General features: G+C 39.2%; 1 protein-coding gene across 2 annotated transcripts in view; it reads right to left on the bottom strand.

Moving 5' to 3' along the window:
- Positions 1 to 1066: 1066 nt before the first annotated feature.
- hs6st3b (heparan sulfate 6-O-sulfotransferase 3b) overlaps positions 1067 to 15641 on the bottom strand; it is a 73830-nt gene continuing 59255 nt past the window's right edge. The window contains exons 2-3 of one of the 2 annotated variants that reach the window (XM_016668622.1): positions 5441 to 6196; positions 1067 to 3363 (exon numbers count right to left, since the gene is read on the bottom strand). In XM_016668622.1, the coding sequence (XP_016524108.1) occupies position 3363; positions 5441 to 6196 (757 nt within the window). In that variant the 3' untranslated portion in view covers positions 1067 to 3362. Of the gene's footprint in view, positions 6197 to 15641 lie in introns of both variants that reach the window. The other variant, XM_007546426.2, reaches the window with a different exon arrangement.

Below are 15641 nucleotides of genomic sequence, written 5' to 3'. Positions count from 1 at the left end.
TTCATTCATTTCCATTTAGTTTCCTTTGATTAGTAATTATCCTCTCTTGGTTTATTGCTATGTCCACTTTAGTTTATTTCCTGTTGCTAGATTTATTTTATCATTTATTGACGCTCACCATCATTAATCCTCACTCATCACCTGCTGCGCTGCCTAATCATCATGTGTTTCACATCATGTGTTGATTTTTCCCTGTTCAGCGTCGGATTCTCTGTTTTTATGCCACAATTCACATCTAGTTCGTCGCTCCGTTTTATGTCCCGCTTCTCCTGTTTCAGAGTTTTGCGCAATGTGCGCGTCTTTTTTTTTTTTTTTTTAAGCCCCTAAGGTGCAGGGCGGTCGGGAAGCGTATCGATGGGGAAAAGGCAGACTGACATAAACCTTTTAAAACAGCGGAAACAATTTCTGCATTCTGATTATTGAAATTTAAACGTGCTGTGTTGTTCTATCACCCCGTTTCATACCGGACCACTTACAGTTCCGGTGTTAACGCTATAAAATGAACGCCCTCTATCGTGGTATCACTATGGAGGGATTTCTTTATTTAAATGGGTTCATTTTTCAGAGGGATACACAGTGAGGGTATCGTGATTTTAGCTACCAGTAGCAGGAGAATGGAGCTGCGCCAAGAAGCTAACAGAAGCTAACAAACACTGAATAGAAGAGCTGCCATCGATACAGCTGCAGCCAAGCATGGTTTCATGTTACACAATACAGTTTTACCAAGTTGCTCAAAGTCTAAACTGGCATTGTTGTGCATTTAAAGAGTAAAGTTTACCTTCGACCAAACGCCCCCAAAGGCATCCCAGCGCCCCCCTTTTGTAAAATTGTCCGCCAGCGCCCCCTGCCGTCCTCTGAACGCCCTCTGGGGGGCGGTACCGCCCACGTTGAGAACCGCTACTCTAGATTATATCCTGCACAGTGAAGCTTTAAAGTAAACATTTTACCAAAAAAGAAAATGTTCTATAAAAAAGTGAGGCAAAGGTCTAAGCATTTTCTGTGAAAACTTTTTATAAATACTAAATTAATAGTTTAGAGAATAAACTGCTTTGACTGTTTTTTTCCCCCTATTTCTTCAAAGACAGGGGGAAAAAAGTCTGTATCCTGCTAACTGAGTTACACTGATAGAAATATTTAAAGTATATCTCAAAAGAATAATGCCTCTGAGTTTCAGAGGAAAGGCTTTTAAAGTGTTGTTTTGGGAGACATTGGGAAAGCATTCTAAAATATACAATAATTACCTCTTGAAGGGATGTTCCTGAAGTATTCTTCTGCTGCCACATTCAAAATGGCATGAATTCTTCATGCATAGAACTGTCCTATAATGTTGTGAGCTACACTTGAAACACTTGAGTGAGTATTCAGAATGTGCAACACACTTCCTCCTCTTTTTACCCGCTGCTGATGTAAGTGCTTCCATACCAGCAGGTGCATATACATGTACGCCTTTCCCATTAGCTGACAAAATATTCATTCAACACATGCTCTGCAACGACTCGATGAATCATTCAGACAAGATGGAGCGAGATTAAGCAAAACGGTGCAACATGAGGTATTTCATGAGAAAGTGCAATCAGGAAGAGGGAAAAAAAAAACACATGACAAATTGCATTAACATAACAGCAGCAGATATCTGAGCTGACATTTAGCATACATTTAATTTGATATGTATGCACTGTGAGTGAGCATGAGATAAGACACATAAAAGCACAAAGGCCACTAAAGCCTTTTAAAGCAGATAAAAACGAGCTTTGAGGGGCCGGAAACTATCAGGCACAGAGAAGCGACAGAAAGGTTTTATTTTCTTCAACCATCTTCTCTCAGGCTTTGTCTTTGAGTTCTGGCTCTCCGCTGCCATCAGAGCGATGTCGGTGCCCACAGCACAGACGCCGTCAGCTCTACAAATATGTAAGAAGCAGCCAGTGTGACAGGGGAGGGGCATGGCAACTGAATACTGATCATCTCATTCCCAGTCAGGCCGCATACCACCAACATTTACCCAACTCATCACATTCATTGTTTATCAAATATCTATCAACTCTGCCAAAAAGAACCAGCTTACCACTCTTGTACCATTTAATTGTTCTTTTGTTTTTTTCCCCCCCCACAACAAATACAACGTTTGATAAAAGTTACAGGTGGAGAATAGGTCCGTGCATTTCTCGGCAACTGGGTGTGATATTATTTTCATTTTGAAATCCAAAATACAACAAAATGAAGCACATTTTTATTATTTAGTGAAATAAATAAATACATAAATAATAGGCAGATTTTTTTTTTGCTCCATTTTTCTGGCCATCAATGAATGTACACTGTGGCTATTGGAGGTTTCTTCTGTATCCCTCAAAAATAGTAACAATTTCTTATTAACCACAAAATAAATAGATGGACCAGAAGAAAAATGCTAATCTAAAATGTTGATAAGTTGGGATGAGGATAAGTACTTTAAAAAAAAAAACGTCAGCTTTACTAAACTGTGAGCCCAAGGTTGAAAACACCCCTACCATTTTTACTGGTAGGGGTAGTTTTTTTGTTCGTTTTGTTTTGTTTATGTATCTAAATGATTCAGTAAGAATCACTCCTGCATTCGCAGTGAACATCAAATTACAAAAACATGCATGGACCAGACAGAAGTTATTCTGTCAGTAGATACCACATACTGTGCATTAGAAAACTGTTTTGAAAACAACAGCAAAAAAAAAACAAAAAAAACAAAAAAAACTGGCATACACATTTTTTGAATAGTTTGGGTTATTTGGGTACATGCAAACAACAGTGTCTTTAAAAAACCCCATTAGACTCAAAACAGTATGTCTTTTGTCTGAGTTGTTTAGTTTGCCTTTTCTGCAAGGAGACGAAAATGGGCAATATTTTGAGTGACAGAACTTAGATCAGATCCCTGAAAGAGCCTTTTTATGCCTCTGACTAAAGTCACATCAAAAAAAGTATAAGAAAGAAATATCAGAAAGATGTCCATTTTGGAGAGTTAGGCTTTCCAAATTCGAAAAAATCCAGCACTAAAGTACTGGTGGTCAGAAAGTTATTCAAGAAAGACATGTTGATGTCAGTGACTCGACTGAGATTTTTATTAAATCAGCCAGAGCTTATTTAAGTGTAAAAAATCATATTCTGAAACTCTGTGTTTCAGATATACTGTGTTTCTGTGACATGCAACCATCTGTTCTTTAATTAAAGGGCCCAGTGTGGTCAAACAGCCGAAGTGCGGTCACATGGTTGACATCTGTGAAGGTGGGACATCCGTTTTCGCAAAGACCCTTCAAGGTCCACAAGATACACTGAAATGAGCTCCTGTGAAACCTCTCCCGCTGCATGAGCTACGCGTCCTGGTGTTTTGTCATATGTCTGGTTAAAAACAGGAAAGTAAACACAAGCCGAGGAAATAATCATTGATGAGTTAAAGCATTTCATTTTATTGTCCATATTGTAAAAAGCTAAAGAAGAACAGAAGGCATCGCTGGGATGTTCGCCGGCTGCAGTGGATCAGAAGAACTGAGCAGTTTAGTGTTTAGTGTTTTGGTCACTAAACTCTGCCTGGAGTATGTTTTAGTACATACTTATTCCTCACGGTCTCTGACAATCGCTCCTCTCAACTATCCATCCTGCTCTCTGACTGAAAAACCTACTTTATGATAGTCAGTATTTGGAACCGTTTTCCACATAAACAAACACAACTATAATATTCTGACCAATCACACAATAGTTAGGGGGTGAAAGGTTCGTCAGGCCATGCGGCTTGACCATGCACGGCCTTTAAGACTTTCAGATAAAATAGGATTTCTGTTATCAATGTCCTAATCAGGATTTTTATTTGCTGCCAAAATGATTAGTCTTATAAGAATAGGCATTTGCTCATTCCCGATCGATGGCCACCTCGTCTAGACTGATGCCTAGTTAAAATGAAAGTCATGGATTTTCTCAAAACCTCAGTAGCTTTTACTTTATGGTCCCCTGTCAAAGTGTCGCTTCAATATATTTTGTATCCAGAAAAAACATAACCAAAGCTACACAGGTGCAAAATAGCAAAGGACTGAATGACCAACAAGCAGCACTACATATCAACTGTATTACATTAGCAATGTGATTGTATCCCGCTGAACTGGCTCACCAATCATAATCTTCCTCCTTAAAATGTGCGTGCGCAGCAGTTTGCTGAAGGTCTAGGCTTATGCTAGCATGTTTACTCTGCTTTGATATGACTCATAAAATTTCAATGCAGACTCTATTAATCATGAGGCAAAAAAAAGGAGAAAAGGACTGAAAAAGTTATATCTTTTCATTAACTGTCACTTTCCTTTGAGGGTCATGAAATTAAAAGAATAGTTCTCCAAGGCTTTTTTTTTTTTCTGCACCGACAGCTGAGCACACATGTAGGTCAGGACCAGAGAAACAGGAAGCTGCAGTGGCACGTATGTTCTGTCATTCACTCTGAAAGTCATTGTGGGGGGCAAAACTGACCTACATTAGTAGGGAAAACTCAAATTCGTTTAGATCAACAAAATAATGTGGATGGCATATATTAAAGCTTCGCAGGCCGTGCACATAAAAAGGAGAGCATAAATTTAAAAAAAAAAAGAAAGTTATGTAAATTGCTGCTGGAGGGCTCGCTTAGGGCTGATCAAATCATAGGCAGTATTTACTAGCCGAGTTCAGTCACATGCTTTGATATCTGTCAATTGAAAATGCCCTGATTGTGACATCTCTGATTTGTGTCATTTGTATTGTTGAAACTATTCCCATTTCCTTGAGTGTTCTACATTATAACGAGCACTGTTAGTTTTTTTTTTTATTACTTGTGAAGTGGTTCAAAGAGAAAGCGACACACAGACCCAACATGAGCTGCGATTTTCCTCACCTCTTTCTACCAGCTTATTGTTACATTTCAACTGTTGGTCGACTCACCAGTTGTTTGGACAAATCTGGCCAGCAAAGATCAGATTCAAGAAATGCTCCTGCTTTGTTGATAAATTCACATATTCCACTTTGTGTTTGTAACGCATTAAAAACTGATGCTCAAGGCTGCCCTCTCCATCTATTTATGATGTCTGGAACTCTTAGTCAAAAATACAAAAAGCCACTGGAGTGAAAACAGTCTGAACACCAATAACAACTTCAAACACATTCAAAACCTTTTTGTGGGCATTAAAATCAATGCAGTCAGGATCTTCTGTTTGTTTACTCTATCGTTTTTGCAAAGTAAAACTAAGGCAGTAGTTAAATGAGACAATTTATGAGCAATTTTTATAAATTTAAGACACTAAAGGCTCTCAGAGACAAAAAGACTGCATTTTTTTCAAAAAGAAACAAAGCTCTCATACCAAACAAAACAGATAAATGCATAAGACAGAACAATGGTGAAGAATAAAGAGACTCTTAAGATGTACGAGAGTCTGTTGCAGCTCTCTGTTAGATGACACCTCACCAACGTGCCACTTGGCTTGTATAGTCCTCAGTGGTGGTGGGCAGGTCATTTTCAGTTTCCTTCTCAAATATGCCTCCGTCTCCCTTCCCGCTTCCTTTGTGTTTGGACGGCCATGGTCTGCCCTGGTCCCTTTGCTCCCTCAACCAGCGTCTCTCCTCACGCCTCTTCAATCGCACCTCTTGGTGCTCCCTCTGCCGGGTGTACTGGAACCGCTGGAGGAACAGGTCCTTCGCATACTCGTACAGCTGAACATCCAGGAAGTTGAGCTCCTCGATGCGCCTGCGCACGGCCTCGCTCAGGTCCACGTTGGCGGCCCGCGTGCTGTTGATCTGCGTGAAGGCGGAGATGAAGCGCAGTCTGAACGTCCGCTCAAACAGGTACTGCGTCTTGCGCTGGAACTCAGTCAGGCCGTAGAAAGCCATGTTCTTCAGGTTGCTCATGGCGCTGCTCAAAAGGATGTGGTTGCGCTGGCTCTCGTTCATCGAGGACATGTTGTAGCAGCCCACCAGGCTCAGGTCAGCCAGCATGCGGACTTGGCGGTTGTTGGCCAGGTTTGACTGACAGTTCATGAACTCTTTCAGGGTGACACCGGACCAGTCGTCACCGCTATAGCAGGTGGGCAGCTCGTCTTGGGTGGGTGAGCGTCCATCGCACATATGGAGAGCCGTCTTCCACGTGGCTCCTCTCTGGACATGTTTCCACTCGCTCAGGTAGCGGGAGACCGGGTCTCGCAGCATGGTGATGTAGTAGAAGTTCCTGCAGCCAAAACAAACACAGTTAGAGGGCTGTGAGTGCGTCACCATCACAGAGAGCTGCCCTGCATTGTGCTGACAGATGGTGAGTTGTGTCTCTGTATGAAACTTCAAGGTTGAATGCTAATTGGAAAACTCAAACTCTCACTAATTAGATGATTATAGCTGGAGTCTACATGTTGCCTTTGGAAATTGACCCGAGCATTGAATTCACAAAAAGTAAGCAAGAACTGTTTTCATTCCACACATTGCTCCAACCTGCCAACACAGGAAATAATTGCATATCAAGGCATAGTTGTAATTCACAACCATAGAGGAAAGTGAGAAAAAGTGCCCCAACTATGTCCAAAACATTGTTAAAATTTAATGAGGTCTGAGCTTTTGTGCCACAAATCCATAACACGCTTAGCTGAGAGACAGTAGCAAAGTCACAGTAAAAGTGACTTGTCTATTTACAAAGTTAAACTATGAAATATGGCCGACAGTCAAGTTTAAAGTCATTAAGATAATAGAACCTGGAAATAAGTTTTTAATAGATAAGGATTTAATATTTCAATCCTCATCTAAAACGTTCCTTCACTTCAGACTGTTTTCTATCCCGGGCATTCAGGTGACCACAATGACTCACATGATGGCTTGCGAGTAGGTAAACAACTCACAGGTCACAACAAATCTAAAGACCGATGGCCCCGTCAGCTTACATGTACTCGACCTCAAAGCCTCTCAAGGTGTCAGAGACTCCACAAGAGCTTAAAGCGCTCAACTCCCCATCAGGAAGAACACAGTAAGCGTTTCAAAGACGAGGTCAGATGTCATAAAATCTGGGTGGAAAAACTGTCATCTGCTCAGCCACTTCAGTTTCCCCGAAGACAATAATTCCAAATCAAAATTGTCTAAAAAAGGAAATTTAAAAAATGAAGTTTTGTGATGTTTTTACATTATTTCTCAGATTCGTATTGCACATTAAGTATGTGCACACATTTGGACAGATCCAGGAAGATGTTTCCAGGAGTTTCTACATACAACAAAAGTATAAATTACCTCATGGAAGCACAAAGACTCAGAGATAAGACACACTTTCAAAATAACTTCTAGATGTACCTTCTTCTGACAACCAGTTTAAATGAAACTTTGTCAGCAACTCAAAATAATAACATTTACAATAGTCTACTTACTGTTGTACTTGTCAAATGGGGGAAAAAGCAAATTAAGTGACAAAAGAAACAAAAACCTGAATATTTTCCCTTTCTGTCCTCCAATCCCAGCTGTACTGTGGTTCTAACATTTGCTTGTACACAAATATGAAACAAATAAGAGTTTCAGTTTCTGTTGTTTTTTTTGTTCTATTAGAGCTGCACCTCACTTTACTGAATGAAAAAGATAAAGTTTTCGAATTCATTTAGGTGTTATTTTAATTCTAGTCAAGTAGCATGCATTAAGATGCTGCAGCCAGTTTAAGTCAGTCTGTAACACTGTAGAGTGAGTACTCGCATACAAACATACCAGCTCTGTTGCTACTATAAACAGTTAATGGCAGGAATACTAATAAAGAAAACTACAGTTGTCAAAATAAAAAACTGAAAAGTCACTATGGGTAATTGACATTAGCCAAAAAATGCTAAGCATAGCATTTTTAATTTCTGTAAAAAGAACTAGCAGTGATTCTATAAGAATGTTGGCTTATGAAAAAGAAAATGTTCTTTGCTACTATTTATTATTTGCCAAGTGTGTTTTCTGTTTGACTACCTCAAGGAGACCGAACAAATGTTTGCTTTATTTTTTTTATTTATTTATTTTTTGTGGTTTATTCTACATTTGTGTCTGCAATGTTTTCCTTTTCTCTGGAATGTTGTTTTATTGGATATTGTTTTAGGCTTGAAGGTGACAAATTGAAGATAATTTTTTTTTGGATCTATATAAACTCTTATCTGAGGAAGAGCACGGTTCAAAAGAATAAACATTTTATTCAAAATATGTAAAAATCATTTTTGGTGCTCCAGGATGACAGCTTACACCATCTCTCACATAGAAACTGTGAAGTCCACTGAAGGCACATTCTTTTCAGAAAACAAAGGCTGGACAGGTGAAGGCCACATGAAGTCCTCCCAAGATGATGTCTTGTGTGCGCGTGTGTGTGTGTCCGGTGAATGTTTAATGACGAAGCCCTGGAGAGCAGTGCAAGTTGCTAAAGTGCAGGGCTATGCTGAGATTTCACTCTGACTCTAAAGTTAGAGCACCCATCAAAGCTCTTGATGCGGGGAAACTTCAACGTAGTCACACCCAAGGGTGAAAATTTAGGAAATTTAGGTCTGCTTCGTTTCTTCTTGAGGTTGAGGTTCGTATCAGCGCCACATTCACGCATTTTTTTGTTTCTGATGTGTTTATCAGCTGGTTTGTATAGCAAAGCAAGTTATTTCATGGAACCAAACATCACAAATAAGAGCTTGGTCGACGCAGCATGAAACAGTTCAGTGTTGTCTTGAGCAGAAGATTAAAAAAACATCGCAGGCTTGTCTTGATGCTTCCAAAGGAGTGCCACTACTGAAAACGTTCTCCCGTATGAATCAAACAAGAAGACTAGATCTCACCCCTTGTAGGAGCAGCAGCACCCTGGCACTTTGCTCCTGGAGTTAGTTTGCTGTGCATGAATCCTTGTTAAGCTGGGGACGTAAGCTATGCATATCTGAGAGCACTCCGCAGCCCAAAGGTCAGACGTTGAGCACCATCAGTGTCAAAATGCATCAAGATCAGCGGGTCTGCAATGCCGCCTTGTGGAGTATTCCCTCGAATGACAGAGATAGCTTTTGAAGGAGGGTAAAGGGGGAGAGGATCTTTTTACTTTTGGCCTCTGTTATCAGCACCAACCCTATAGTCATTTTACACTCTCCACCAAAAATACCACAAAAACGTTTGTTTTTGTGCTCCTCACCCTGCTTTCCAACAGGGTGAGGAGCACAGCTTGTCCTGTTTGTTGGGGTTGTGCTAAAGCTATATCCCTTCTCCAAGTTTTGCCAAGTCTACTTTATCAGAGTTGGAGCCTAGAACCCGCGCTGAACTCTAGTTAATCATGGATCAATAATGGATAGGAGGCATATTGCAGCTTATTCTGCCCCAGAACACTCACCTCTAAGCAGCAACACCAACGGCATTACTTCACTGGAGCACAACTAAACAGAGGCCATTAAGCAGAGACGGAAGATGAAGTGAAAAGTACGGATAAAAATGGAAACTGAAGCCAGGCTGGAGAAGGGGCTGAGAGAAAAGAGGGCAACATGTACTAAAGCTGAATGTTTGAAATGGGAAAGGTGTCAGTCATTTGAAAGGGAGTGGATCTCTAAGTGTTGATATTCTGCTGACGTTTTCTGCTTGCAAAGAAATCACACAAAGATGGAAAACATCGAAATTAATTAGGAAGATTAAAAAATGATTCATATCCAAGTCATGCTGGTTTTATACATGGGGATGGCTCTAAATCATCTGGATAGTGGATTGAGGGAGTGAGCTTGTGCTTTGACTTGCTGGATGTCTTTGTACCTTTCACCAACTACATATTATTCCGAAGGAAGGTACGTAAGGGTGAAGGAGCGTAGAAAGCATACGCTCGCTCTACCACCCCCCCGAGATGAAGACACGTAAAAGGTAAAACTCGCTACATTTACAATTTACATGTGCGCGAGGTGAAGGACCGTAAGGGCGCGGTGAAGTGTATGCGAAGGCATCATCGGCCCGCCGCCCCCATCAGACGGGGTTTTGACGCCCCCTCTGGTGCAGCGCCCCTATGCGTTGGATGCGCTGCATAGCCACTTTTTGCGCCACTGCGTTTCACAGTATCAATGCCATAACACTAGAATCCTGTTTGTTTTTGCACAACTCAACGCATCAGCTCCTGACTGCGTCTTTATATTTTTCACTTCATCTTATCTTTTCACAGCGTATCAGAAATGTAAACTACGAATAAAATCTCAAACCGGGCCACAGCAGAGAGATGTACATCTAAATCTGTCTATTAAAATGTGCTGATTTGTGCTTTTACAGAAAGATACCATTGCTCATGTCCACACGAAACCATGGCAGCTTCTTTGGTTAAACACATCCACAGAAATGAATGCAACACATTTTAAAAAAAACATGATGACCCACTGTTTTTTTTATTTTCAGCAAAACTGGGAGAAGCGGACAACTGGCTTCTAATTACCTGCAATTAGCTCCAGTGACACAATTTTCAGCCCACCGCTTCTCTGTGATTACAGGCTGCTGAAAGCAAAGTGTACTCTTAGCCATGAGCTCCTGGTCTTTTTGAAATAGCTCAGCTGAATTCAAGACATTTGTGGTGGGTGTTATTTTGTTGCGGATGCCTGGGGGTGCACTAAGAAAAAGAAAAATCAACAACAAAACAACACATTTTTGTAAACTGGTCAAAAAAAATAGTTATGAAGGAAGGCTAGGACAGTGAGAAGCAAATAAGTAAAGACAAACCAGGTCCCAGTACAACAATGACACTGAATAAAGTTGGCCAGTGGAGAGTTGCACACCGACCCAGCTGTTTTTGTAATGTGTGTAAACTGATTTACTGTCACAAAGTGCCATTCATAATCTCCATTTATTATACTGTGGCACAGGACAGTGAATAAGAAGAAAATAAACAATTCTTGCTCACAGTTTCAACAACATATTCCAACCTGAAGTATGACATTACATTGTTAAATGACTTTTATATTTTTGCGCTTCAAGAGTCTGAAAAATAACCAAAGATATGTCAGAATAAATGGGTTAAAGGGAAGCCAATTTTGACATGAGGAGCTTTGTCACTGGTCATTAATATTCTCTTTTTCATATTTAATAAAACTTATTCAGAACATATTTTTTTGATGAATAAGTAACAGTAGCATAACCTCACACAAAGGACTAAGTGCCGGTCTGGGACAAATATGAATGCACATAAGAGATGAAGGTCTAAGTATGAGCAGTGACTGTTGCTGTCAGCAGTGATGCACAAAGCTCAAAAAGTCTTGTTTTTATTAAGAAATTAAAAACCTCATCAAACATGGCCTTTTGTAGAAATACTAATCAATATAGCAAAGATGCTTTTATTATTACTTTTCCATGACAAACAATTGGAACTGAATTAAATCTAAGAGGGGTTAATATCAATAAAATACAGATAATTAAACCATTTTATTTAATTTTTCCAAATAATTTGATTAACATGTAAAGATAGCTGCAGTACAGGTTAATCTCTACCAAGCATTTGTAACCAGATTTATTGTACACTAGGTGGCGCTTATTAATTGCAAACTCCAATTGGCTTTTTGCATTTTTCATGTGAGCGCCTCCATGTATGTGGTACAATTTGAAAGGTTCAAATTAAGAAAGTAAATTCCCGAAGATGCCATTAATGTGGGAAGAAATATTCCTTAAACTAACATTAGTTTGATTAACCTTAACACTAAACAGCAAGTTAACAAGAAGACCATCAAGAAATGTTTTGCTCCGTAGTTTAGCAGCTTAGTTGCTGTTCAGATGTGCTAACCTATTCAAAGGGTGAAATATAGTTTTTTGCTTAATTTAAAATGTGCTGTCTCAATTCATAATTTTTTTTTTGCCTGTACATTGCCATTTTGTCACTTTACATTTCATACCCATAAACACATAATTACAGAAATAAGTAATCCTACATGTCATTTTTAACTAAATGATGTTATATTATGATGTCATAATTAAATTGGCCATAGAGCTTTAGTTGACTCTGGCGAAATATTAAAGAGTATAACTCCTGATCAGACCAAAATCACAAGATGACCTCCTGTTGGCACTTATGGTTCTTGTAAGTCAGACTTTTAGCCACACTACCTTACAGTAAACTACAGGTTGACAGTGGTGGTTCTTGCAAAAATGCCAATTAAAACCCAGACAAGCTGCAAGCCACATTCAACTCTTCTCACATACATAATGAAACTGATAGATTTGTTGCTTTTTGCAAAAAGAGCAAATAAATGGATCTGAAAATCACTAAAAACAACAACAAAGTAGCTAAGTTTATAAAAAATACTTTCACTTCATATTTTTGGTGTAAACCTTACCTATCTTGGGGTCAAACTCTGTAATATCTAATCAACCCAGGGCTGGATTAGTCCAGACTGGGTTAGTGTAATAAGCTCAATTAGATTGTTTTTAACCAGTCCACTTTAAAAACAACAGATTGGGTGGTCTAAACATTTAAACGCTAATCAACATATCAATAAAAACAGTGGATATTATGCCAAGCCTCGTGAAACTTTGAGGCATGCAAAAAGGAAGCAAGGATTAAAGTGCTAGCCTTCTGTCTCTCTGATTTTTCTGAGTTACACTCAGTGCTTGCTCAGTATTTCCCTTCTTTGAAGAAATCATCACTGCGTGCTGGATGCTGGATGCCGGTGTCCGACTGATGAGGGAGTTTCATGCTGAAGTTGTTGCATGAGTGAATCAGAGACTGATGGCAGCTGGCACGCTGTGCTGATCATGAGTGCTCAGGACAACTGAAGCCCAGTTCCTCTCCAGATGAGGAGCTGGCATTGAAATCAGACAGCACATGTGTTCTTCCAGAAACAGGAGTGGGAAGCAGAAAAAAAGAGTGGATCAAGTTTCCTTTTGTTTTAGTCAAGTTTGACATGTGCAGAAAATGAAGTCTTGGAAACGGAGGTTTTCCAGAAAATTAAAAGATAGATTTTTTTTTTTTTTCTGAGGATCTCGGACTCAAATGCTAGCAGATATCTTTCTATGTTAAAATTTCATCTATTTCCAGGTATCCTGGTTTCCTCCCACACGCCAAAGACATGCATGGGTTAATTGGGAACTCTTCATGAGTGTATGTGCGGCGTAAATTATTATTCGATCTGTTAATATGTTTTCGACCAGTTTTGATTTTGACAGGATCAGTAATTTTTATCATGTCTGACTTTAAAAATAAGACATTTATTGTGTCCAGATGGCCCACTTCATGAATTATCCTTGTAGCTCCTTTTTGTAATGTGCAGAAAGTTGTAAATTGATTTTGAATGTTTCCCTAAATCTCCACACTCGCTAATTTAAATATGGTAAAACCATGGAACACACCTAACTTGTTTTTACTAACGCTGCAATATTCTTTGCTTTTTCTGCTTTTACATGTCTAACGTAAGGGTTTTTGGCAGATTTCATGGTTTAAACACCCAGAAATTTGTATTTATATAGCCATTAAATACATATGTTGTCTACAAACCTTGTTTACGATCCACTGTTTTTCATTTTTCCTTATTTTACTTACAGTTATTATCAATTTCAAAGAAACAAATAATTCAAAGAAACAAATAATCTATTTGATTGCTCATAATACCTCTCCTTTAAGATATTTGTTCCCTCAGCATATTTGCAAGTCGTAATCTGGCAAATGGTGTCGTTTAAGAGTAATGGCTTCCTTCTTGCTGTGTGGCCCATATTAACACAGGACATGCACTGTGATAATGACCGTCTTCTGCCAGCTTCAGCCAAGATCTGGACAAAGTTTTTGCTTTTGCTCTGGGGCTGATTTGAAATTCCCAATTTGAAGAAAGTAGTAAAACTAATCATATTTCTCTCTCAACTTTGGGAATCCCATGAAAACGACAGTCACCTACAGAATGGAACATCCTGACTCAATAGAGAAAAGATATCCTACATTGAGAAGGAAGTACTCTCTTGAGACACAGCACCCAAAATAAATGAAGCATCCTACTAATTTAACACCTCGCTTGACTCCTGCCCTTTTCCCTATTCTGCTTCTTTTAAATGTTTTGCAGAAACCAGAGTTCCCTCAGGATCCATAACCTTTTCTTAAAGGTTGTCACATTAATCAGGCTGCTGATTTACTCATCAATAGCCCCCCTTGTATCTGTTGTCTGTCTCTTGTTATGCAGAGTGTTGTCGCTCTCCACTGCCTCCCAGTTGAAGGACTGAATTCATCAATTTTCTCATCTTGTCGGTTATTGCTTTCTTTCTCAAGGATGCTAGTAAATCGCTGTGATGATAGCAGTTCATGGATGTCGAAGACAACATATTGATAGTGAGATTTTTTTATTTTTTATATTTTTTGCTAAAACAATTTGATTTGACTTCTCATCTTTGTGTAGTCTCAGTGAATATATTTACTTAAAAGACAGTGTAGATATAACACTGACATAATGTGTGAATGCTTGGGAATACCTGAATATTATCACTCATGTTGTTTTGGGAGCTTATTAAGAAATTATGCAGAGAAAAAAACATTTCATTTACTCTATACATGAATGCAAAAGTGTTGATGCACCTTGAATTTCCCCACACATTTAAATGTTTTGGCTTTGGCTTTGTGTCATAGATTCAAACACAAAGTAGCACATTAATGTCATTTTTGTTTTGGTTTTCAATTTTACTGAGACATCTGAATAAATGTAATCCTATCTTTGCCTTTGAAAGTCACTTACTTGATAGTAATAGTCCACATCTTTATTTAAAAATGTAAAGAGCATGGCACAACTGAACACCTGTTAAGGTATAGCTGTCGTCCTTAACTAACAAGCGAGACAACTAGAGTATTTAATCAGTGAAGCTGCCGAGACGCCTATGTTAACTCTGGAGGAGTTGTAGATACCCAAAGTTCAGGTGGGACCATCTGTTAGTGTTTACTGGTAAAACATTTACTGTGGAGTGAATCTGCTGTTGATTTTTAACCCTAACAAAAAGAAAGCCATTGCGAAAACAAAGCAGTGAAAAGTCCTACTTAAAGTTTCCGCAACATAATAATGGAGGCAGTAGGCTTCAAGATGGCTGGTTGGATGAGACCAGGTCAGTACAAATGTAACTTTCTAGCTTAAATATAAACTGTCTGGTTGAACTGCACTTGTTACACAAAAGTGTAGTGTTGGCAGCATCATGCTGTTGAGAATCTTTTTTTTTTTTTTCAGAAATGACTGGTGAAGCTGGTCGGAGATTTGGGAAGACAATCCAAAACGGGGCAAAACTGGAAGAGAACCTCTTGGCAAAGATTTGAGACTGAGGTGAAAGTTCACCTTCCGACATGGCAATCAGACTTAACAGGCTCCACAAATTCAGATGATGAACCCAAAAGCTTTTTGCTTTGCAAGTCGACTCGCGTTTGCCGTCTGCTTTGAAGTAGAAGCACTACAATGACCTCAGAAAGCCAATTGGAGTAATTACAAAAACATTATAGCTTAAAACAAATATTCAAATTGTTCTGTACAGTCCAAAACTGAGTTCTGTTCATTGCTGGTTTGCTAGAGCTAAATCTCATTCAGTGGTTCTTTCAAGACAAGTCAGTGACAGCTAGACAGTGATTAAATTTAACAGCACAACAAAACAATTTTAAATCAAGGGTTCTTCTTCTCAGGACCCAAGTTTGAATGTTGTAAAGACTGTTAACGAGTCCACAGAGACGGCCAGTTGTGCTGCTGATCCGA

Source organism: Poecilia formosa, unplaced genomic scaffold (genome assembly GCF_000485575.1).
Source record: "Poecilia formosa unplaced genomic scaffold, Poecilia_formosa-5.1.2 Scaffold16, whole genome shotgun sequence".
NCBI lineage: Eukaryota > Metazoa > Chordata > Actinopteri > Cyprinodontiformes > Poeciliidae > Poecilia > Poecilia formosa.
Note: the sequence above shows the minus strand (reverse complement) of the source record. Positions and strands in the feature narration are given on the sequence as shown.